The sequence below is a fragment of the Mustelus asterias genome, chromosome 17 (genome assembly GCF_964213995.1).
Source record: "Mustelus asterias chromosome 17, sMusAst1.hap1.1, whole genome shotgun sequence".
Taxonomy (NCBI): Eukaryota; Metazoa; Chordata; class Chondrichthyes; order Carcharhiniformes; family Triakidae; genus Mustelus; species Mustelus asterias.
Genome location: NC_135817.1, coordinates 55,945,078 through 55,970,693, shown reverse-complemented (window position 1 = coordinate 55,970,693; position 25,616 = coordinate 55,945,078). Strand labels below are relative to the sequence as shown.

Below are 25,616 nucleotides of genomic sequence, written 5' to 3'. Positions count from 1 at the left end.
TTTTAATTCCAGATTTTTATTGGATCCAAATTTCACTATCTGTCACGATGGGATTCAAACCCAGGTCGGGAGAATATTACACTGGGTCTCTGGATTGCTAGTCTAGTAACCATACCACTTTGCCACTATCTCCCCATAAATTAGCTTATTGGAATGGTAAACAAAATGGTATATTCCAAGTTCCGCTAATTAAAAACTTCACATTTAGCTTAGATTTAAATAAGGCTTTCTCATTGCATTGTGTTCTTCAGGATCGTACAATGTATTAGATGTACAGCCCTCCTGAAGGGGGCAGCTTGGAAAGATTGATCAGTATGCTGGTTCATCCTGGTGAGAGAAAACCCACCTAATGCATTAACTACTAGTGTCGCACGGAGAACATTTTTTTCCCTCAGTCAGGAAACATTTTAATTTACTTTCCAAATATATAGTAGGTACACATCAGTAGGGAAAATGCAAACCAAATGTGTTGCTATTATTTGATACTGCTTGTGCATGCAACAATATAACTGTTTAAGATTTTGTAAATGCATGCAATGCATGAAAATCACGTAAGGACAAACCACCAAGCAGTCATGTTTGAGGTAGCATGCATGTTTATTTGCTATTGCAAACATAAGTGCCATTTAATGATTTTTTCTACAACATGAAATGTTCACCTTTACAATTGCTTAGCAAGTTAAACTAAAATTTTGTAAGTTGATTAATTCTTTATTGTAGGGACACCCAAAACCATTTGGCTTCTTCCTGTACAATGGCTTTGTTATATATTATATTCACTTATACATGTTGCATCTTTGGCTTCATCCAGCATGCTGCAAATTATTCCCTATAGTTTGGTAAAACATACAGTAACATTTTGTACCTGTTTTGGTCTGTTTTTTTAATGGGGGATTGGGAGAAGTGCTCATTACTTTTTCAGATGGTGGTGCTCCTAGGTATAGGTAGAAAAAGCTTTAAGTGCATAGGGTTCCCAGTACTAGATGCATTATAATGTTACACAAGGGTCAGAGGGTGTACTAGGGTATGGAGACAGAGGCCCCAAATTTTATCCCTGGTTTCGTTAAGCTGATCTGATTAGCCATGGAGGAAATGCAATTCACCTCAATGCCCTCTGCACAGGTGGAGAAAACTAGCCTGCATTCCTGCTCCTCACTGGCATCCAAAGATTGAGAGTAAAAAAAAAGCCCTTGAGAGAATATTGGGTGAAAGCACTTGGCAAGGAACATTCCCAGGATTCAATAACACACTAACATCCAATTTCAAGATTCAAAAGGGAGAAACTGCTACTTGAGTGAGGTATTGTTGCACTGATGGCAACCAGGGAACTATATCTCAGTGCTACCATCAGGAGGAGGTAAAGATTACAGAATACCACCAGTGAGTCCACTGATTAAGTCATGATAATTTACTTCATACACAATACATTCCAAACATACTCACATATTAATAACTGACAACTTACAGAAAAACTTAGAAAATGATGGGTCCTACCTCAGGTAGTCCAATGCCAAGAAGGGCACAGGCATGACCATAAATAATTATCACATAATCATTAGTGGACAAAGACGCTTCCTAGAAAAGGCAAAAATGATTAACATTTAGATACGCAGTAACTATTCACCACCCTGGCATAGCTAACTAATTAGAATTTAAAAAAGGTAAAGACACATTGTGTGTCATGTCATCCTAATGCTAGTTTATCCAGATGATTACGGGCCAAATCTTTGATTAATTCTAATCAAGGCATTCTTATCAATTGCCTTGTTGTTACTGGGTGATGCATGTCTTAATACATTGTTGTCAACTGAACACATAGGGCCCTATTTCACCATTGCGTCGCGCCCGTTTTCGGGTGCGAAAATGTGGTAAAGTCAGGTGTGAGGCCATTAACGTGATCCGCGCCCACGTCCGTGCAGATGGCAACTTTGCCGAAACCCAGGAAAGGCCGCGATCTGCTTCGTGCCTGAAACGGGTGCAACGGCGATTTAAATGTATTTGCATGTATTTCAATTGAATTAATGAACTGCCCGCCCAACTTTTTCAGCATTTTCCCCTTTACCACCGCGTTCGCCAATCCGGAATCATGCCGAAATGAACCTGCTGAATAAAAGTCTGAATCGGGCGCTCCAGCTGCTGAAGAGCTAGTTCAGAGCTTCCAATGGCTCTCTGACTCAGATCAGGGGGGGGGCAGGAGAAAAAGAGGTGGGTCAGATCATTCTCTGGTGGGGAGGGAGGCCCGATCGTTGTCTGGTTGGGGGGGCGGGCGAGGAGGGCTGATCGTTGTCTGGTGGGTGGGGAGGGCCGATCGTTGTCTGGTGGGGAGGGAGGAGGAGGCGGGTCAGATGTTCTTCCGGGGGGGGGTAGTGAGTGAGATCATTCTCTGGGGGGGGCCCGATCGCTCACTGGTGGGGGGTGGGGCAGATGGATCTCTGGGGGGGGTGTCTGCTGCCACTCTGCGGGCGATTAGTTGGAGGGGGGGGGGGGGGAGGGGAGAGAGAAGGGGGCAGTGGGTCGCAATCGCTCCGGGTAGCAGGGGAGTGGGTGGATAAGGGGGACAGTGATGTCTGTGGGGGCCATCGCTCCTGGGCCGCTTTCTCCGCTTTCTGCAGCTCGGGGGTGATCTGACGCGGGCGCGCTTTTTCAAATTTTTTTCTAACTGCACATGCGCAGTTCAGAGCTCCAATTGTTTCGGGCGTGCTAAGCCCCACCCACAGTGCGATTCAGACCCGTGATTTTTTTTTCAGGCTGAGTGCTAATGGGGGCGCCTGAGAACAGGTTTCCAAGTCGGATCTGAATTACACCCAGAATCAGCACTTAGAATGAAAATGGTAAGAGCAGGCCCATAGTTGCTACTGAGGACAGGGTGTTTTGCTGAGTGCAGAATTCTTTGCCGAGTTCAAGATTGTCCTCAAAGTCATGTGTTACTTTCTTAAGATGGCTGCTTTAGCTTTGTTAACTCATGTGGGGTAAACTGATAGACAAGTGATAGGTTTTAAGAAAAGCCGTTATCCAGAATGATTTACATAATGCTCCTGTGAAACGACTTGGGATATTTTATGACATTAAAAGATGCTATATAAATGTTGGATAGCACAAAACAGAAAATATGGAAAAACGGAGGTGGTCTGTGGCTGGAGAAAAAGGCATTCCGATACTTTGGATGAGAACCTCCTTCAGAATCTGTCCTTTAGACACTAGCTATGTGTGTTTTTCAGGCATTGTCTCTTTATTTCAAATTTCTGGCATTTGTACTTATCTTGTTAACTCTATAGTCGCTTTGCAGGTGACAAAACAAAAAGGTCTCTCTCACTGGTTGCTGTAGATCACATTGAAAACCCAACATACCTCAATAATGTGTCACTGGATTAATACCACTAGTTTCTGTATATGAAGGCACCAGTCCAGGAATTTATATTTTGGATCCCCATACTCTATGACGAAGTCCAGCAGTGTTACAGAAGGTGGCTCCAAAGTATTTTGTTAAGAAAGGGGAATCTGGGGCTAGGATAAGCTTACCCAGAACAAAGTCAATTACCTATAACTGTTTGAAGAGGGTATTTGATTGGGGGTTCATTGGCACCGTTCAGCATTTCAATGCTCAAAGACAGACTGCAACTAAACAGTAAATGCACAAATGATAAGAACAGTAAGGGGAGTATTAGACCATTCATTAAGTTGAGTGCTACGAGTGCACCATAATTACCAGTCTCCACTCGGAGCTTTTGCTGGGATCAGTTGGGTGAGGAAATTCATTACATTAGAATTGGTAATATCAAGCTTCCACATGAAATTAAAAGCTGCTAAAGGGCACACTGATTTTCTATATATTTAATATTATTTTATTCACGACAAAAGTAGAGATGAAAGGGCAGGCCTCATACTCAAGTTCATTGTTTAGCATGCAAAAACAAATTCCAAAATTAGATCATGGGCAGAATAATCATAAACATACCTCAAGCTTTTCTGGATCCACTAGCTTCAGCACTTTTAAAAAAGCATTTTTTGCGTTGTGGGCACGTTTGTCCAATAAGGCTATATATCCATCATGAATCAGAGACTTCAATTTGTTCATTATGTTGTCTGGATCATTTATTGGCATCAGAGCCTAACAAAACAAAGTAATCAGAGGTTACCAGTTTTGTTTGCATCTTCAAAAGTTAAAAGTTTTCCAATTTCTGAATGGCCTTGCCTCTCCCCTATCTCTGTAATCTCCTCCCCAGTCCCACAGCCCTGAAAGTTATCTGTGCTCATCTAACGCTTGTCTTCAGCATCCCCAATTTTAGTTTCTCCATCATTCTTGGTCATGCCTTCAGCTGCCTGGACCCTAAGCTCTCAGGTTCCCTTCCTAAAGCTTTGCCGCGCTATCGTTCATTCTTCCTTCAAGACACTGCTTAAAACCTAAGGGGGTGATTCTCCCAAAAAATTTCTAAGTGTAGAATACGTGGGGAAACTGGAGTAGTTCATGCTGTTTTCTGTCAATGGGAGCTCACACTAGAATCGCCCACACTCTGTGCAATGCAGAGGCCACCAGCGTGAATATAGTTAGATTTCAGGGGATGGGGCCTATTCCCGCTGGCAGGGTTGAAATCAGCAGCACTCTGCGCATGCTTAGTGGCCCCAAAGTGTCAGGTTTATCGTTTGCTGGCCAGCTCGATTGCTGGCCAGCCCGGAACCCCCGCAGTGCTGCTCCCCCAAACCTCCCCAAGGCCTGGTTGCAGCCCCCCATCCATTCGCAGGCCAGGCCCGAACACCTACTGAGCACCCGCGCACCCCCCCCACCCAGCCCGCCCCGATCGCTGACCTCCCTCCAACCCCAACTGGATCCCAATGCAAAGTGGCTGTGAGATCCCCCTCACGCCCACCAATCACCCCCCCAGACCACACCCCCAATAGACCCCGCCCCCTGGCACTGCCCCATGCCTGGAGGGCAGTGCCAAGGTGCCCTCTGGACATGGGCACTTTGCCCTTTTGGTAGTGCCAGGGGCATATGCCTAGGGGGCACCAATACCGGGCCGCCTGACCCCTTGCGGGTCCCGAATGCCTCCCTTCACTCCTGCTGGGTCGTCCCGCTAGTTCCCCAAAAGTGGGGAGCTATGGTAATTCCCCCTGGAGTGAAACATTCTGGTGGGGTGGGAGATGCTAGCGGGCCCAGAGAGTTCAATCCCAGGCCTGCTAATAGCATTTAAATGGTATGTAAAATACTATTTAAATGCTAGCCCCGCCTCACAGCCGGTTTCCAGCGGCGGAAATCCGGGCGTGGGAGACACAAGCATGGCGCGAACACTCACGGGAATCCAGTGAATCGGCCCATGTGCGATTCTCCCGGCCCGCTGTGCTAAAATATTAGTGCAGCGGGATGGGAGAATTGTCCCCTAAATCTTTGACCAAGTTTTGGCTATGTGCTCTTTATGCAGTCAGTGTCTAATTTTGCTTTCTAACACCATGTGAAACGCTTTGGGATATTTTATTAAGGCAAAAGACATGCTGTTGATTGTCCTTCAACGTAATTCATCCTTTAGTTCATCAGAAATCAAAGCTGCAAATCAACATGTACCAGGTATGTCGAAAACGCGAGGGTTTGAAGACCTGTTGGAGGAGGGTGGGCCGGGGGGGGGAATGCAATGTGCATTATGATTTCCATGGAAGCAGGTATCACCAGACCACCCCACTCTTTAACCAACCATCAACTCAACCAGTGAAAACTGCTGGACTACACATTTTGGGTGGGCCAATCTGACCACAGGTAAAATCCCAGCGATGCTTCTTAAGGGCCTCAATCATCGCACAGGCTGGCAAACCTCCCAACACCTCCAGTCACCGGTAAAATTACAGCAGGAGCAAGTAGGTTGGCACTCTTTATAGGCTCTCTCATTTAGATTCTTGGCTTGATCCCAATGTTATAAATATGTAGTATACATGTTTAGCCGTGCAACGATTAAATATCTTGTTGTCACCTTGTCAGAGTACTGAGGAAGACGGGTCTTTGATCCATTTCTTTCCTGGTTTCTCTTGGAATCACTTTTATGGCTTTCACATAATGGCTTAGTTGGTAACTTTGACTGCTCCCTGCAGCTCACAAAACAAAAACAAAACATTACGAAAAATTGTGGCTCCTTTTGTGTTTAAAGGGGCCAATGCCTGTATATTTATATATAATGGGATAGGAACATGTTAGAAAAATAAAGTTAAGATAAAAAGCTTAACTCATCCATATAAGCAAGCAAGCATTTTGGATCTCCACTCAGCAGGTAGCCAGGCAAGTGCATAACAAAATGTTGGTCTGTCCCATACCTAATCAATTATGATACACAGTTTAATTTAAAAAAATGATAGGTACTTGCATCAACAATTCTGCTTGATAACATTTATTTTTCCTATGAGCAGTTGCAACATATCATTAACGATATTTCAGGAACTGCATTCCAAAAAGTTCCAGGGATTGAATAAGCAATACCTGCATAGCACAAGTAATTCAATGGCATTACCATTGCTGAATCCTCTGCCATCAACTTCCTGAGGGTTACTATTAACCAGTAACTGAACTGGACCAGCTACAAATATTATGGCTACAAGACACAGGCTGGGATTCTGTGGTGAGTAACTCACCTTCTGACTTCCCAAAGCCTGTCAATTTTCTGCAAGCCATTATCTATCAAGAGTATGATGGAATACTTGAAGAATGCAGTTCCTACGACACCCAAGCAGCTAGACACCATCCAAGACAAAGCAGCCCACTTGATCGATATCTCATCCACCAGCTTAAACATTCACTCCTCCACCATCAGTGCATAGTGGCAGCAATGTGTACCATCTCCAAGATGCATTGCAGCACTTCACCAAGCCTCCTTTGACAGAACTTCCTAAACCTGGAACCTCTACCACCTTGAAGAACAAAGGTAGCAGATGCATGGGAACACAAGTTCCCTTCCAATTCATAAGCCATACTGCTTTGGAACTATATCGCATTTCCTTCACTTTCGTTGGACCAAAAACCTGGAACTCTGTTTGAAAATCAAACAGCACCAAGAGTTTAACTGCACCAGAAGGACTGCAGTGATTCAAAAGGACACTCACCACCATCTTCTCAAGGGCAATTAGGAAAAGGCAACAAATACTAACCTTGCGAGCAACACTTAATCCTATGAAAGAAAAAAACTACTAAAAGCTCAATGCACTTCCTGAGTTTGGTACTCTGTGGAAGCAATACTCTGCAGAACTGAACTCTGCTGCTTACTTCATGCATTAGCAAAAGCCTCCTGTATTTATACTACCAAAAATTTTAAAGGCCATAGTCAGCACCTGCTGACAACAGTTACCAGTTCGAACAAGCCACCTAACTGTGCAACTGCCACAAGCAGGCAGCTTGTGTACCACTGAATAACATTGTGAAATAAACTTTAACTGTAACCTGTAGTTAAAATGGTAAAACAGTAAACACAAAACTTAACTGAATCTTCGACATTGAGAGATCTGAATCAGATGAAGGTAAGTTTTAAAGTTTATTTTAAAGTTTACTTATTAGTATCACAAGTAGACTTAGAATAACACTGCAATGAAGTTACTGTGAAAAACCCCTCGTTGCCACACTCCGGCGCCTGTTCGGGTACACTGAGGGAGAATTTAACATGGCCAATGGACCTAACCAGCACGTCTTTTGGACTGTGGAAGGAAACCGGAGCACCCGGAGGAAACCCACGCAGCCACGGGAGAACGTGCAAACTCCACACAGACAGTGACCCAAGCCGGGAATCGAACCCGGGTCCCTGGCATTGTAAGACACTGGTGCTAACCACTGTGCTACCATGCTGCCCATTTCTTTATCATATGAGTAGACTTACTTTTTGGTATTTAGTTCTTCCTTTAATCCCTCAGTCTTTGTTCTTCCACGATCTGAAGAAAAACAAATTTAAAAAATAATGAATATAAAAAAGGTGAAGGTCGGGATTCTCCGACACGTCCGCCGCTGGAATTCTGCGGGTCTGCTGCTGCGAATGGAGATTTGACCATGTGTCAAATTCTCCGCTCTCGCTGGCAGCTGTGGCGCGGAATGTGACATTAGAGATTTCCGGCCAAAAGGTTTAACAATACAAATTAAAATCAGTTCCTTCATTCCTGCCTGATTAGTCACTGACTCAATCTTGGAACTGAATTACAGGAACAAATAATAACAATTCAGCACTGAGATCAATATTTCAGAACTATGAAAATAAAAACTACAATGACTCAGTTTACATTAAAGTGGTGCAGCTGTAACGATTGAAATTATTTCCATTTATTCCGTGCAGAGTGATGAAAGATAGGAGACCGATGTGGCAAGAAGGATGGTTGACAAGTGGGAAACTGAATACACATTACTATCAATGCAAAGAGATATTCTTGAAATGGCACAGCACACTTGGTAAAATATGTAGCACCATAGAAGTATATGACTGATTCATAGTCTAACATGAGGAGCTTCTGATTTCAGCTGAGTTGTCTCTGTCACAAAGTTCCTACTGCTCAACTGCGTGGAGACACAGGCAAAAGCTTAGAAAGCAGATGCAGAAGAATGCTAGATACAGACACAAACAAGGTGGTTCCAGTGCAGAAAGAAAAAGAAAATCAGGGTATTGCTCTAACAACTTTCTTTTTACAACAATTTCTTTTCCTTTTGAACACGAATGAAGGGCAAAATATACTAAAAATCTGAGTATGGGCAGTAGAGAATATCAGAGCTCTGACGAAGGGTCATCCTGACTCGAAACGTTGGCTCTATTCTCTCTCCACGGATGCTGTCAGTCCTGTTGAGTTTCTCCAGCATTTTCTGTTTTTGTTTCAGATTTCAGCATCTTGCCTTTATGTCAGTAGAAAATGCAGTTGGGGCACGTCAAGAAATTACACATAGATTAAATTTGAAGAGTGCGAGCACTACATAAGATAAAACACTGCCAAAAACAAGCATGATCTTCATTAAACTGCAATACAAAGGATAATTGGACTTCACAATGATAAATGGACCATTTAAATCTGATTGAAATGCATAAATTTAATTTTAATCTTCATTTTTTTGTCGAATTAAATTCTTACATGTAAACACACATCCCAATTCATTTCCAATAATTGACTGCAGAATATCATTGGATAGACGTGCAGTGACTCCAACACTAGTGCTGTGCATCATTCACGAATGCAAACAGTGTACCTTGCTAAGGTTAAGGAAGGAAAATTCAACAATAGACTTTTAAAGGTAGGATTGACCAAATTTAGAACTTTTTGTAAATCTAAAAGGTGTGTATGCATAAATAAAAGTGCTGTTACTTTCATCTCGCTGCTTTTTAAGGAATCTTTCTTTCTGCTGAATTAAATCCCGAATTCCATCTGAAACATCCTTGCACAACTCTTGAGCTTTGGTGTTAGCATCAACAGCTCGCTTGTGTTCTCCCATCAAGAACAAGGCATCACACAGGCGATAATGACCCTGGCAAATTAAAGTTAAGCATCAAAACAAGAAATTGGAGCTACAATCCTTTCACAAGGTATATCAGGAGAAACCATACAAGTGTGTACAATGTTCATTTGCACTTTCAAACACATGGGGTACATTAACTTGCCATTTATGCTAACCAAACAAAAAACTGTAACATGCTATTCCGAATTACTTTGTACACAAACATATGAAGTAGCGCATGCTCACACGCAGAAATACCTGGTCAACAGGCTTCGGCTGATAAGTGGCAAATAGCATTTGTGCCACACACACATCTGGCTATAATCATCTTCAGTGAGAGACAGGCAACTCCCCTAAGCAATTCCTATTGTTGAATCCCGCCATCAACAACATTTTGGGGTTACCACTGACCACAAACAAAATGCACATTCAAGAAAAAGTAGAGATCGGGTATTCTGCAGCAAATAACTTCACCTCCTGATTTTCCGAAGCCTTTCCACCATACACAAGGAATAAGTCAGGAAGGGGTGTGGTGGAATACTCTCCATTTACCTGGCGTACACAACATTCAGGAAGTTTGACAACCATCCGGTCACAGCAACCTATTTGACTGCAGACCCACCCACCCCCACCCAGCTTAAACATTCTTTCATTACTTTCACACCCATGATTGGATTTTGTATCATCTACAAGATGCACTGCAGCAATTTGCCAAGGCTACTTCAACAACACAGGCCGATGACCTCTATCACCAACAAAAGCAAGGTCAGCAGGCTGATGAGAACACGGTCAGCTGCAAGTTCCATTCCATGCCATCACCACCCTCGCTTTGGAAATATATTGGTGCTGCCTCATCGTGCCTGTATCAAAATCCTGGCATTCCCTATCAAACAGCAGTGTGGATGTGTCTACACCACACAGACTGCAATTATTCTAAAAGGTAACTCGCTCACCTTCGAATGCAATTCAGGGTGGGCAATAAATGCTGACTTTGTCAACGGTGCCCACATTCTATGAATAAGAAAAAAATCTTTTGCTCCGTTATCCAATAATATCTGTGCTGGATCAAGTAAACAAACATCTAAGAGACCTTTTGCAGCCAACCAGCGGGAATGATGTGCGAGACCCTCCAAGTGCTTTAAGAACATCTGCAGAAGGATCACTTATAATTTATTTCCTCAACCAGGCACTAACCTTCTTAAGAAAACAAAATGAAAATTTCTATTGGAGGGAGACAGTAAGCGGATACAGGGTTCCCACATTATTCAAATGGGAAGGTCATGGGTGATCTAGATCAGCTTGACATGGTTATCTACTTCATAAGTTCATTGAAACAAATCCTGCAACCTGGTCTTGAACAAACATGGACTAACTAGGATTAGTTCAAATTCTAGTATTGAAACGAATGAGATACAGTGGAACCCCGATTTTACGCGCCCCGATTTAGCGCGAATTTGGATATGACGCGATGGACCCTTTTTTTAAATGCTATTTCCGGTTTAGCAATTTAGTGCGACCCCGATTTAGCACGACCCCGATTTAGCGTGACCCCGATAACATTCGCAATAACATTTTATGGACCCCAACCATCGCGTTAAAACAGGGCTGCACTGTATTTGCAATATTAAGATTACCATGACAGAGCTACAGGATACAAGAAAATAACCCTGAAAACCATAAAGTGTTAGCAATCGAACCATGAGCAAGTTATGATAAATGCCTGAGATCATATCCCTCAATAATATTTTTTGCTCATAGCATCCTTACAGGCTACATCAATTGAATAAGATTTGGGATGCAAATGTCCTCAAAATTTGCATTTTCCAGTACGGGTTGCAGGCTGGTTCAAGGTAACAGCACTAAGCGAATAGTTTCGGTAGAAGTTTATCCTCTATGCGTCATATCCAGGAAATGTGAAAACAACATTATTAAGAGGGATATAATGGTGAAGGCACGGCTGTGCGTAGGGCAGGAGCGAGAGAACTGTAAACAGGAAAAACTAACCTTGGGCCAATGAGGTTTCAAGACTATGGCTCGTTTTCCATCACCAAGTGCTTTCCTATAAATAAAAATAATATTCTCAAACAACCACTGATAAACAGATTGACAACTAAAGTGCAAAATTTTCTGGTGATACTTAGTAAAAATAATGCGACAAATTCAGTTTAAGTTAAAGATACTGGAGGGTTGCTGCTGCCATTGGTAGCGTGTCTCAGCAAAGAACCAACACCTTCAGCAGAGGGTTTGCAATGTGCTCGGCACAATACGAATGCACTGTGCACACATTTCATCATCCAACTATTGCATGTTAAGCAACTATTGTGTGGAACAGGTTTAAAAATGTGGTCACGCCCAACCCAAAACTGGTTTGGTAGCTGTCTGGTTGCCCTAGTGAAACTCTAAAAACATGCAGAATCTATTAAGAATTAATTTTTGTGCAAGTCAGAACTGACATTGCATTAACCATTTGTTCATCACTTATTACAAAAACGTTGACTTGTGCGGGACCCTTTCTCCCGAGTCTCTTACTCAACTCTGGGTTTTAACCTGGAGAAGCAAGGACTCTCAATGAAATCTTTGTATTTTGCAAAATATATGTCGGAAATGACTCAATTAATTGACCAAAATTAAGGTAAAAGAACCAATTTGGCAATTTTCTATAAAGCCCAAAGGAATGGTCAAGATTTGGTCCTCAGTTATCTCTCCCAACTACATGTTCAATTTAAAAAGTTTTTTTTTGAAATCTCTTTACAATATCTGCCTCCTGAGCAGAGCAACCACCGAGTTCAGTTTTCTGTACACCTTTCCCCTTTGCTGAAGAAGTGCAATGCTCTAGAGTTTAGACTACAGAGCATCATATTTTAGCAACTCATTCTTGGGTAAACTGAGGAAATGGTCGACCTTATCGCAAAGCTTATCACTGTAGAGATTTTATTTTAAAAAAGATATAGAGGAATGTTGGAATTTAAAATATAAGGACAGGAAAAAAATATCAGTGTCAGCAAAGGGTTAAGTGGCCTGATCTGTGTTGCAACATTCTATGAAAATCTCAACCCACTTCCAAAAAGGGTTGCTGGATTACTAAGAGAAACAGGATCCTCGAGTTGAGCTTCTTCTCCATCACCCAAAGGTTGTGAGTCACAACAGCATCCCAACTATTGTCCCAGTTCAAATCACCTAAAAGGCATAAACTGGGCATGAAATTTAGAGCTTTTTGATCAGAATGCTCAAGTGAATGCTGGATGAACATGCTAACCCATCGGGGGAACACGGTCCAACAAATCTACATATAACAGGAAAGATTCTAAAGCAATGGTTCCCAAACTTTTTTCACTGGGCTGCACTTTTGGAATAAAAATTTGCTCGCGCCACACCGAATTTTTTATTGATAAGAAATACATTCAAAAACAAAAAAAAACAACTCCTAGCAGTGCTTGATTCATAACATAGAACACATCTACTTTATAATATGATCATGGGACATCGTCCTCAGCATCACTTGATGCTCTTGCTCTCACTTTGGAAAAATATCTATCCATGTTTAAATGTTTCTTTGATTGTCCTTGAATCTTCCCGCCACACTTGCCATCCTCTCTCGCCGCACCAGTGTGGCGCGCCACACCCTTTAGGAACCACTGTTCTAAAGCATGGAATGAGAGAATTTTCCAAGCAACATGCAACGATTTATTTAAGTTGAAGAGAGCTTGTGGCTGGACTTTCAAAGTGCTTATGTGATACCTTGCAGCCGTGTTTCCTCCGTGACAACAGTGAACTACAAAGCATTTTAGGACCTCCTGGGGCTGACAGGTGTAATACAAATTCAAGTCTTTTTTTAATAAGGTATAGCAGAGCAAGACTACACAAATTTCCATTAAGAGACAAGGTGCGTCTAGTTTAATCACTTTTTCAATGCACCTTGCTATATCTTTTTGAAACTTCAATGAAGATCTAAAGTGAGACTTTATGCTTCCCAGACCTAACTGAAATAATTCATCGGTTTAGAATGATGTTTCTACCGCAATATCACTTGGCATCTGAAGAAAGTACTTAGTTATTATAAATTTTTCAAACTTACGTGTAATTTTCAATTCGTAAAAAGCAAAGAGCTCGGTTTCCGTATAGAAGTTCATTGTCAGGTCTGAAAGAAATTGGAAATTAATGTAATCATTATTCCACAACTTACCTCCAGCTAAGAAAACCAGAGCCTTAAAAACCATAAATTTCTACACAGCTTTTATGTTAACTTGGGATCATTTAATTATCATAAGAAAATGGCTTATTAAAAAATGAAGTAACACTCTTCACCTGTAAAGTGAAAAGGACATTGGAGAAGCTAATGCTGAAAGCATGGGTTACGGTTAGCAATTTGTAATAAAGAGGAGATCAATTAACAATTAATCCTCAAAGTGCTGCATTGCATCAGACTGTAATCATTTTAAAAGTGGAAGCTAAAAACAGAATTAAAATGAACTCATGCTCTATGTTCTTATGATGAATAGTCAGACCGCTACATGTCTTCAAACCTATATAGTTTGAGATCTTTTCTGTTGTTATTAAAGCATTTTATTTTGTTCAATCAGTTTAAAGTTTATTTATTAGTGTCACAAGTAGGCTTACATTAACACTGCAATGAAGTTACTGTGAAAATCCCCTATTCGCCACATTCTGGCGCCTGTTCGGGTACACTGAGGGGGAATTTAGCATGGCCAATGCACCTAACCAGCACGTCTTTCTGAATGTAGGAGGAAACCGGAGCACCCGGAGGAAACCCACGCAGACACGGGGAGAACGTTCAAACTCCACAGACAGTGACCCAAGCCGGGAATTGAACACAGGTCCCCGACACTGTGAAGCAGCAGTGCTAACCACTGTGTCACTGTATCTCTCCAGTTTGAACAGCACATAACAAAATAGCTTGCAAAGCAACTAGTGCAAATATCAGTCTGCACAACTGAACAAGTGAAGTTCTATGCTCTTGGCTCAAATACCTTAACTCAATCGCCTTGGAGTACCAGTTTACAGCAGCTTCATAATTTTCATTTCTAAATTCTTCATTGCCTCTATTTCTATGTCCTTCACTTTTCTGAAATGGTGAAAGAAGAATTGAGACATCAAAATATGTTGCAGACTCCTCACTCACTGTGGTTTTTAATATCAATGAATCAAAGACTAACAGTTATAAACGTTTTTCTATGAAAAACATTGCTGAAAGATTATAGGAGTACCTCCTACATGCAGGTATAAGCTCCAGATTTATTGGCTCTGATTTATTTCAAGATGCAATACAAATGCATTATTTAATGTATAAACAGCACCTGAAAAAGTCAGGAATGGGAAATCTAGAACTGCATCTCAACAAAGGTTTTGATGAATTCCTTCCCACTTTCTCCGCATGCCCGAAGAGCAAGTTCAATAAATGTTGGAAATGCATAATAATTTTGTGCATGCTAGAAGTTATATATATGCACACCCACAGCCCACAAACTGAAAGATGACCAGACATTGCACCTTTTCAACTAATAAAAAGCTTGGGATAAATGTTTTCTCGTGCATTCCCCACTGCAATGCCTCTGCCAGTCAGAGTCCACTTGCCAACCAATCACCACCTTTTGCTCATACAGGATAAATTGTTCCCAATGAAATTCAGTATCCTTGCAAGTTTGTCCTCAGAATCATAGAAACCCTACAGTGCAGAAAGAGGCCATTTGGCCCATCGAAGTCTGCACCGACCACCCAGGCCCTACCCCCATATCCCTACATATTTACCCGCTAATCCCTCTAACCTACGCATCTCAGGACACTAAGGGGCAATTTAGCATGGCCAATCAACCTAACCTGCACATCTTTGGACTGTGGAAGAAAACCAGAGCACTCGGAGGAAACCCACGCAGACACGAGGAGAATGTGCAAACTCCACACAGACAGTGACCCAAGCTGGGAATCGAACCCAGGTCCCTGGAGCTGTGAAGCAGCAGTGCTAACCACTGTGCTACCGTGCTGCCCTGTCCTGATAAGTACAAAGTCTCACAACACCAGGTTAAAGTCCAACAGGTTTATTTGGTAGCAAATACCATAAGCTTTCGGAGTGCTGCTCCTTCCTCAGATGGAGGATAATAATGATTACATTAATTTCCAATCTCTTTCAGACCTGACAATGAACTTCTATACTCCATCTGAGGAAGGAGCAGCGCTTCGAAAGCTTACGGTATTTGCTACCAAATAAACCTGTTGGACTTTAACCTGGTGTTGTGAGACTTCTTACTGTGTTCACCCCAGTCCAACGCCGGCATCTCCACATCCTGATAAGTACTAGACAGAAAACTTCAACAACATGTCTCTTTCTTCAGCAATACAGGAACAAAGGAGATAAACCCAATGTTAAGAACTGTGAAGAAACAATATGAGCCTTCACAGCAATGGTCATTGAAAAGTGAGGCAATATTTATACCTGAAGAAAATGTTGGAGAATATTTCAGTTGAAAACTTTGCAGTTCGGCATTCTGCAACACAAAACCTTGTAACAGAATTCTTTACCTTCTATCCACATACCTGGTCCTCTCTCTTTGGCATTAAATTAGGAATATTCTCACCACCCAGATACATCTTTACCAAATATGCATCTGCAAGAAGAAAAGAAGAATTGAAAGTAAACATTGTTCCTTAACAATTTGCATAAACTTGGGTTTCTGACTGTCCAACTGGGGACAAGGAGCTGAGATCTACAGATCTGAAGATGCCAAGTTTGCTTTTCAGTCTATGTTCTGTAAGCTGATGTTGACGGTGGCAGTAGGGACACCTATGCCGCTATTTTACGACCTGGCTCGGGCGAGGCTTGTAAAATCCCGCCCGAGGCCAACGAGAATTCCGTTCTACGAGGCGGTAAAATTCCAGTTCTTGTTTCAGTATCCCCAGATCAAGAGAAGCTCCTACTCACTACCTATACCTTCTACTAGGACACAATTTTGCATGCACGCGACTGCACTCAGCTACAGTGCTTTCCACATGAAACACTTGTTCCACCGGCTCACACACAAGTAGCCATTTATGTAAAGTACGAGAGCATGCTTGACATACATGGGACCATGTCCAGCAAGAATTGAAACTTTCGAGAGAGGATGAGGAAGGAACACAGAAAATTGGAACTAAATTTTAATTTTAAACAGATCCCAAACTAAGTCACAGCTAGCTTACACAAACGAACATTGGAGCAGAAATGCTCCACAGCGGTCAATAACCACAGAACAAATTTCCAATCTCAAGTATGGGAGATACTGTACAGAGATCTGGTAGCTACTGTATTGTAGGGGCTGGGACTAGAAGACAAATTTATGAATGACAAGAGTTGCCAACGGCTGTTATGAAGCAAACACCAAGTGAAACAATGATGCATGTTCCTATCAATATCTCGGAGATAAAATTGGAATGGAGCGGAGAAAGTGAGACTGAGGAGAAACAGTGCAAGATAAAGCTGGGAGAAACAGCAACAAGAGTCAGTGAGTGCAGAAGATGAGTGCGAGGGGTAACAGTTTGAGAGGCCAACAGATAAAAATAGGAGAACAAATGGCAGAGAGTCAGTAAAAGCAGTGCGCAGAGTCAGAACACAAGCAGCAAGTGAAACATGTAAATAAATAAAATGTAAATGCTGGAAAATCTCAGCAGGTCTGACAGCATCTGTAGAGAGAGAATAGAGCAAACGTGGAGTCAGGTCATCCAGACTAGAAATGTTGGCCGTGATTCTCCCATCCCGACCCGCTAATTTTTTGGTCGAGTGGGAGAATCGCGCCTGCGCCGATTCGCGCGCGATCTCCCACTGATGGATATCCGGCGCAGTCAGGACCACACTGGAAACCGATGGAAACAGCAGGTAAGTAATTTTAATCTTATTTTAATGTTATTTGAATGTGATTATGGGGCCCGGGACTGAAGTCTCCGGGCCTGATAGCATCTCCCACCCCGCCAGTATAATTTCACTCTGGCGGGGTTTACTTTCGGGGAACTAGCGGCCTGACCCCGCTGGAGTGAAGGGGAGGCAATCGGGGCCTTCCAGAGGGTCGGGCGGCAGGGGGTAGTGCTCCCTGGGCATAGGTATCTTGGCAGTGCCAGACTGTGCCCCCTGGCACTGCCCAAGGAGCAAAGTGCCCATGCCCAGGGGGCATCTTGGCACTGTTCATCAGGCAGTGCCAAGGGAGCAGAGCCTGGGGTGGGGCTTAGGGGGCGAGGGGTCCCACGGCCGCTGCATTGGGATCCAGTTGGGACTGGAGGGAGGCCAGCGATGAAGATTGGTTGGAGGGGGCGGAAGGTGGTGTTCTGCCACCTGCGGGGGCTTTCCGTGGGGGGGGTAGGTGGTCTGCCTCCTGTTGTGGATGGCGGGGGGGGATCGTCACTGCTGGGGGGTGGGGGCGTTCTGGAGACCGGTGCGTTCCTGGTCGGGGGGGGGTGGTCAGAGTTGGCCAGGGAATGTTTGTGGGGGCTGCGATCAGACTGGGGGAGTGGGAGGGACCTGGAGGGACAGCACTGCGGGGGTTCCAGGCTGGCCAGCAAACCAGAGGCTGACAGATCGGGGCCACTGCGCATGTGTAGAGTTCCGGATCCGTGAGACTCCGGTGTGAATAGGCTCCACCCGCCTGAGCTTTTAATGATATTCACGATTGCGAACTCTGCATTGTACACAGTGGGAGATTAGAGTCTGAACTCTCACTGAAAAAATAATTGTGATTTACACCAGTTTTCCTGTGAATTCAGCACTTAGAACGTTTTTGGTAAAATCACCCCCGTTGGCTCTATTTTCTCTCCACAGATGCTGTCAGACCTGCTGAGACTTTCCAGCATTTTCTGGTTTTGGTAAATAAAGTGTAACGGGTGGCTGAGGGAAAGGTTAAGTTTATTGGGATTTAACCTACAGTCAACCTCCTATGTTGGTCTTAACAAAGGATTAAGTTCCTTTTTCATGAGGATATGCCTTTTCAAAATCACAATTGATTGAACTATTTAAGCTGTGAACAAGATTTTGTTGCGTCAAAGAAAGAACAAATTTATTAACCACTCACACCAAGAGAAATAATAAAAGTACAACATCAAGTATTTGGCCTTTATGCAGTTATTTGGATGTGTGCCCACACGTACAGAGGAATCAGCATTTAGGGGAGCTAGAGTCCAATAAAAAAAGTACAAGAATATACGGTTAAGTATCCTATTATTGTCCTTAAATATTTTTAAATGCTGTGGCTGATTTGGGTTAGCTGGTTTCTTGGATGCAAACAGATGTAGATGTTGCAATTATTATGAGATCTTGGTTCTCCGATAGGTTTCTGGTAGTGTTAGCTTCCCAAAACAGGTGCCACACTTATCCAAAAGTGAGAGAGGGAGAGAGGAGCCTTCAGCTCGTTTCCACTGTTGAAGGCCTACTTGACACTGCCTACATCATTTGCAATCTCTCTAGTGGACATGATTTGTCTTGAACAAATCTGTTCTGATTCAACTCGGTTAGCCCACGCCTTTCCAAGTGAAATGTTATTTTGTCCCTGATAAAGTTTCTGATAAGGGGGCGGCACAGTGGTCAGCACTGCTGTCTCTCAGCTCCAGGGACCCAGGTTTGATTCCCAGCTTGGTCACTGTCTGTGTGGAGTTTGCACATTCTCCCCATGTCTGCGTGGATTTCCTCTGGGTGCTCCGGTTTCCTCCCACAGTCAAAGATGTGCAGGTTAAGTGCATTGGCCAGGCTAAATTGCCCTTTGGTGTTCCGAGATGCGTAGGTTAGAGGGATTAGCGGGGTAAATATGTGGGATTACGTGGATTGGGTCTGGGTGGATTGCTGTTGGTTCAGACTCGATGGGCCGAATGGCCTCTCTCTGCACCGTGGGGTTTCTATGATTTCTATGAACTTCCTCACTATTATTGTTACACTGACTAATCTGTAGTTACCTGATTTATCCTTTTCCCATTTCTTGTATATTATTACATTGAATAACATTAACAACCCTGAAATCCCTGGTGCTACTCATGAATTCAGTGAGGTAGCCAAGGATGTGTTTCATTTGAAATAGATGACTTACCAACTCTCAGTAATGCTAGCCTTTTTGATGCCTTTCTTCTACTGCCATCCTGTAAATAGCTTCCCCTTTCTCTTTTATCCCATAAATGATTGTTTTTTTTTAAAAAGTGTCCCATCGGAAGTTTACTAAGAAGATGAAAGGCCATAGAATTAAGCGGAAAGCAGTGGCATGCTTACAGAATCAGTGCTGTGAAAGGAAACAGGGTGATTGATGGTGGATGGATGCTTTTCAGACAGGGTGGTGGTTTGCACTGGTGTCCCCCAAGGGTCAGTTTTGGAACAATTATTATTCTTCAATATTTATATGAACCTAGACTCGGATGGAAGGAGCAAGATTATAAAGTTGATAGAAGACACAAAACTTAGCAAGTGGTAGTGACCAGGATAGATGTAGGCTTCAAGGTGACATGACAGGATGATTAAATGGGCTGAAACATAGAAAATGGAAAGATGTGAAGGGCTGCACATTGGAATGATGAGTATGGAAAGACTGTATTATATAAGTAGCACAATTCTGAATAGTGTGGACGAGCAGAGGGATCATGTTCATATACACAAATTCTTAAAATGTGGTAGAGTAAATGATAAGATAGTTTAAAAGAAAATACATAGGTTACTTTTGCTTTATTTTCTAAATCATGCTGGAACTTTATAAATCACTAGTTAGGCCTCTGCTAGAGTAATGTGCACATTTCTGGGCATCATTCTTCAGGAAATATATACTGTGAATGCCTAAGGGTACAGGCAGAGTTTGACTGGATGTACGAGGAATGACAAACTCAGTTATGGGAAGAGATTGGGAAAAAATAGGATTATTCTGAACAGCTCAATTTCATCATCCATCACTACAAACCTTTCCTACGCTGACTCACATTTACAAAATACTGATCCTTGTTTACAAATCCTTTCATAACTTCATTGCTGTAAATGCCTATATCCATCCTATATTCTTCTTTACTCCTCTGCATTAGTAATATTCCTCCTTTTGTTCCAACAGAAGCACAACAATCAGTCTTTATGACTCTACACACTATAGATTTCTTTACCTCACGCCCTTCCACTTTGAAACATCTTGCCGCGCTTTCAAAAGCCTCAAACACACCAACATGTGTACAACTCCTGCTTGTGGTCCATTTACCCCCAACCTGTTCATAAAGCCCCTTGGAGCTTTCATTAAACTAGGAGTGACCACATGCACACAATTGCAACTTTCCTCATTAATAATATTAGCATCTTTCTCCAATTTTTTATACTTAAATGTACTTAAAAAGAATAACAAAATAATACACCATATTACAAGAGGGTCATCACACTGGTGTAAATGGGATAGGACATTTAACTTACAGATGCCACAGACAATGCTCCAGATTTCACCACCTGCTATATTGTCAAGCTGACTTGCAGCTCAAGTATGAACATACCAGCATCAATGTGGGTATTCTATATTAATGTTGTGCAGTTCTGAGACTACTTACACTGGAAACAAGTAATTGCAATAGCTGCCATTCGTGACCGTTTTGTTCCAGAGTTCACCTGCCCAGGCAAGGAGTTAAATTCCCCTGTCTTTTCTATCATGTCAATGGCATCGTCAAGGTCACAATTAACCTGCGTAGGGGAAATAAAGAGAACTGTGCAGAAATTACAATTTCCTTTTCTGTCCACCTTCAGCGTGCATGAACCTTCGAACAAATAAATGCAAAATTAAATATCAAATTGTTTTACAAATAAAAGCAGAAATTATTGAAAACAGTTGGCAGGTCAGACAGAATCTGCTGAGAGAAAGAAAGCTAAAGAATGGAAGAATTAAAAGGTGGAATTTCAAGACCACCCCCCCACATTCCCAAAGGTGGGTTTGGAGGGAGTAGGGGCAGTGTGATCAGGCAGGAAGATATATCGGCGATCCCACTGCCTTCCCTCCAATTTACTCCAGGGCAGGAAGATTCAAGGACAGCTTTCATGGCCAGAGATCAAGAGAGACCCTTAAGTGACCATTAAAGGGCCTCAACCTGCCGCTCTAATATTTAACCAACTGCAGGCGTGAGCCCCATTTTATGCAGGTTTTCAATAGCTTTCAAGCCTCAGCTTGTGATTTTCTGCATGCAGTCAATATACTGGTTAGGTTCCTTTCCTACAATTGTTATTTGGTAGCCCATTAGGTTCTCTGCTACATTTCTGATTGTGAGCAACATAAAATATACAATATATAAAATATTTGGACATTTTATCAAGCAGTAGCTCTCAAAAGTGTGGTCTGCAAGGGTCCTTCAGTTGATGCATGGGCTGGTCCAAAGTGCACGTCACTCAGTGCAACGTCTCAGGCAAGGCTACTTGGGAGAATACGGCAGAACGCTCATCCATGCCACTTTCATGATGTCACACAACTAGTCCGGCTCCCTCATGCTTAGCATGAGTTGTCATAAGCATCAGCCACAACAATGCCATTTTCGAAGCATGATATAGGTTCCTGCAGCAACACACAGCTGCAAGATTTGACTTTCAACACATGTGGGGCTGAACATGGAACCAGCACGATATGGAACAGAAGCTTTTCATTCTGGAAGCAGACATCACCCCTTTGGTGCATCACCAAAAGCAGTGCCATGCTTCCTATTAATTCTGGTGAGTATTTTTGCAGTGGTAAGCAAAAAAGCATGTGGGATAGAACTTGGTAGGTAGCCTTGCTGGGTCTTTCTGCTGTCAAAGTTATTTGTGAATAAAAAAGTTTCAGAAGCACCATCACTGAGGCAATTGCGTCAGTGCTAATTTGTGTATTAGAAACAAATGAGAAGCAAAAAGACAGGAAAACCTCACTGTCCCCTTTCCTTAGCGAAAAAAATTACATTGGCTATCCATTGAATTGACATTTCTGACACCACAACTGCATCTTGAAGACATGCCAAAAATTCATAACCTTCAGTTGAAGATTCAGTTGATTTACCTTTTACCCACTAGGATTCAGATCAAATAATATTACTATAACTCCATGCAAGTTCTTTGCAAACAACTACTTAAGAGTTATAACTGTTCCACAAAGTCAATGTTTAGTTCCAATACTTACCCCATCTACTTTATCCCATAAGTCCAGTAAACAGGACAGAAATTTTGTGGAGTGCTGCAAAAGAAAAGTTGAAGCATAACTGAGGCGCTCAATATACCTGCAATTGCCTTCTAAAAAGAGAGAAAGTTGAATTCAGCACATTTCAGTACACATATCTTTATTTCCTCCAAATGAATTGTCAGCCTTGGTTGAATGGCAGTACCCAAGTCTCTGAATCAACAAGTCATGGGCTCAATGTCTTACTCTAGAAACTTGAGCATATAATTTTTCACCCAGCAGGAGGTCAACACCTGGAATGCACTGCCTGGGAGTTGGTGGAAGCAAATTCAATCATGGTTTTCAAGACATAATTGAATGGGAAGCTGCAGGAAAAATATTTGCAATGCTACATTGAAAAGGATGGAGGACTGGGACTAGCCAAATTGCTTTTGCAGAAAGCCAAGACTGGCTCAATAGGCTGAATGGACTCCCTCTGTGCTGTACTAGCACCCCTTCCCCTCCACTTTGTCTCTTGCTAGACCCTTTTCCACTGAAGCCCCGGAAGCAAATGTTTCTGATTCAACAGCACGGCACAGTAAACGATTCTGTTCCTAATTACTGACTCGAATTTAAACACAAGGACAAAACATTTCACCAACTGTCAAATGCCCAATTTATAAAATGTACTTACATTATGTTTCCCTATTGCATCAAGCACCACTTCCAGGAGTTCAATAGTTTGAAGCTTTATCACATTAATTTCAAAGACATCGTAATTCCTGGAAAAAAATAGAAACTGAAGATTAAAGCTTCTGCAACCCTTACACATCAAGTTTATTTTGCACTTAATGTGAATATTCACCAGTCACTTACTAAAATGTTTAAGTGAAATTTTAGGACTTACCGCCCTTTCCTAAAAACTCATAGAAGAGATGGTTGTGGAGTAATGTTCCCTTACAGCTATGCCTACATGTGTCACATCCTGCTTCTCTGAAGAATACCAGCATGAATTTTCCTATTCTCATCAGCATCCCTTACATCTTCCAGTAGCGAACTGAGCAATTAGTGTTAAATTTGGCTCAGCGCCCAATATCAACCCAATGGAGAAGTGGTCAAACTCATGTCACTTGCAACAAGAGTTAAGCATGGGAACTGAAGTTCTGGATTTCCATGCAAGTCACAAATTTTTACACCCATGGTAAGAATCTGATTAACACAAGTACAACCCAATCTGTAGAAAAGATGATGGATGTAAAAGATTCTATGGTACTCTTTTAAGATGACTAGGGTAGTTCTCCAAGTATCCTAGCTCACACCCATCCCGCAATCAACACCATAAAGATATGTCATTACTGTTTGTGGCATCTTGCCGAGTACAAATTGACAGCTGCATTTACCTATATTAAGCAATGTCAACACAATAAAATGTAATTTATTGCAACTTTGGACATTTTGAGGATGCTAAAGGTACTAGATAAATACAAAGTTACTTTACTCCTCCTTTCATTCCCACCTTAAAGCACAGGAATAGTTGTGTTAAGCTGCCATCTACTAGCCTGTGCACCATCCACTGCAAACTGCAAGGACAATTTCTACAGGTCCACTCAAAAGCAAGTTTGGAATTAATGTTATCAACTATGCTAACCAGGTCATTGTGGGACAGCAAGGTCAAATAAACTGTCCTGCAAAAAAAAACAGACTTACTCTGCATCTATGAACTTTGCTGCAAAGGCCCACTCTAGGTATAGATCAGCCTTTTTTTTCTGAGCAAATAAATATGGCCATAGTATGTATATGGATATCCAATGTCTCCGCTTGCAAAACACTTGATGATTTTTCACACTGTCAGAATGCCACATCTCAGCTGCTTCCACTGAAAGAGGGGGGAGAAAAAGCAATTATTTAAATTAAACGTTATCAAAAAAACATTTTTCCCTGTCATAATACCTCAAAATGCTTGGCGCATACCAGAATATAGTCCCAGATGACCAATAGTAGCTCTCCCCCAGTAATTTAATCTGAGGATGATTACATCTCAGGCGAGAGACAAGGTTGAGAAAGCGGGACCCTTCATGAATAACCTCAGCCAGTACAGGAATTGAACCCGCACTATCCAGACAACTGAGCTTTACCAAGGTATATAGTTCCACAGGCACTGATAAAATTCTAACACATTACCCAAATAGACTTCTCTCACGTGGAGGTCTAAGCTGTGAGGTGTGCACGTGGCATGCAATTTACTTCTGGGGAGACATTACAGCTCATTCACTCTTGTTCTCAAAAGATTATCCAGACATATAGCACTGCTGAGCAGGGAGGCCTTTTGTTGGACCTCCCACTAGCCTGAACACTGGGTAATCAAGTATCTGTGGGGATACATCCAGGCAAGAGTGATGATTGTACATAAGGTTTAAATTAATAATAGAGAAAAGCAAGGAATGATATCAAATGGAATGCCTAGATTAGAAGAGGGTTAATTTCAATGTGATGAGAAGTCTAGGTAATGGAACCAAAGATTGACAGAAACAACTGTAAGGGGGACAATTGGTGATTTTTAAGGAAGAGATGTTTCAGGTACAAGCTAGGTACATTCTAACAAAGCGAAAGGTAGGGGAACCAAAAATAAGGATTCTTGGATGACTAATGAGTTAGAGATTATGATGAAACACAAAAAGAGGGTGTATGATGCATGTCAGATGAATTCTTCAAGTGAGAATCAGGTTCAATATAATAGGTCAAGCTCAAAAGAAGACTGGCAAGGACAAAATATGAGAATAGAATAGTGGTGAACATGAAAGGGAACCCAAAAATCTTCTCCCAGCATGGAAATAGTAAGCACAAAGTAAGAGGTGCATCTATTAGGAACAATGAGGATGATATATGCTTAGAGACACATGACAAGGCTAGAATACTTAATAAGTACTTTGTAACAGTGTTTACCAAGGAGAAATACAACAAAATATCTATAAAAGTGAAGGCAGAAGCAAAATTGAAGATAGAAGTAAAAGAGACAACAACATCTGTTGCTGGGAAAGTGTTAGAATCAATTATCAAGGAAGCAATATCAGGACATTTGGAAAGTCAAAATGCTATCCATC

The 25,616-nt window shown here is 42.1% G+C and overlaps 1 protein-coding gene across 2 annotated transcripts in view; it reads right to left on the bottom strand.

The window, feature by feature from the left end:
- ttc3 (tetratricopeptide repeat domain 3) overlaps positions 1-25,616 on the bottom strand; it is a 96,060-nt gene that overhangs the window by 52,532 nt on the left and 17,912 nt on the right. For both annotated transcript variants that reach the window (XM_078232716.1, XM_078232717.1), the window contains exons 4-16: positions 24,223-24,391; positions 23,210-23,297; positions 22,540-22,593; positions 20,957-21,086; positions 15,980-16,050; positions 14,419-14,513; positions 13,506-13,568; positions 11,435-11,489; positions 9,301-9,460; positions 7,842-7,893; positions 5,958-6,069; positions 3,956-4,108; positions 1,495-1,575 (exon numbers count right to left, since the gene is read on the bottom strand). In XM_078232716.1, coding sequence (XP_078088842.1) covers positions 1,495-1,575; positions 3,956-4,108; positions 5,958-6,069; positions 7,842-7,893; positions 9,301-9,460; positions 11,435-11,489; positions 13,506-13,568; positions 14,419-14,513; positions 15,980-16,050; positions 20,957-21,086; positions 22,540-22,593; positions 23,210-23,297; positions 24,223-24,391 — 1,283 coding nt within the window. The remainder of the gene's footprint in view (positions 1-1,494; positions 1,576-3,955; positions 4,109-5,957; positions 6,070-7,841; positions 7,894-9,300; positions 9,461-11,434; positions 11,490-13,505; positions 13,569-14,418; positions 14,514-15,979; positions 16,051-20,956; positions 21,087-22,539; positions 22,594-23,209; positions 23,298-24,222; positions 24,392-25,616) is intronic.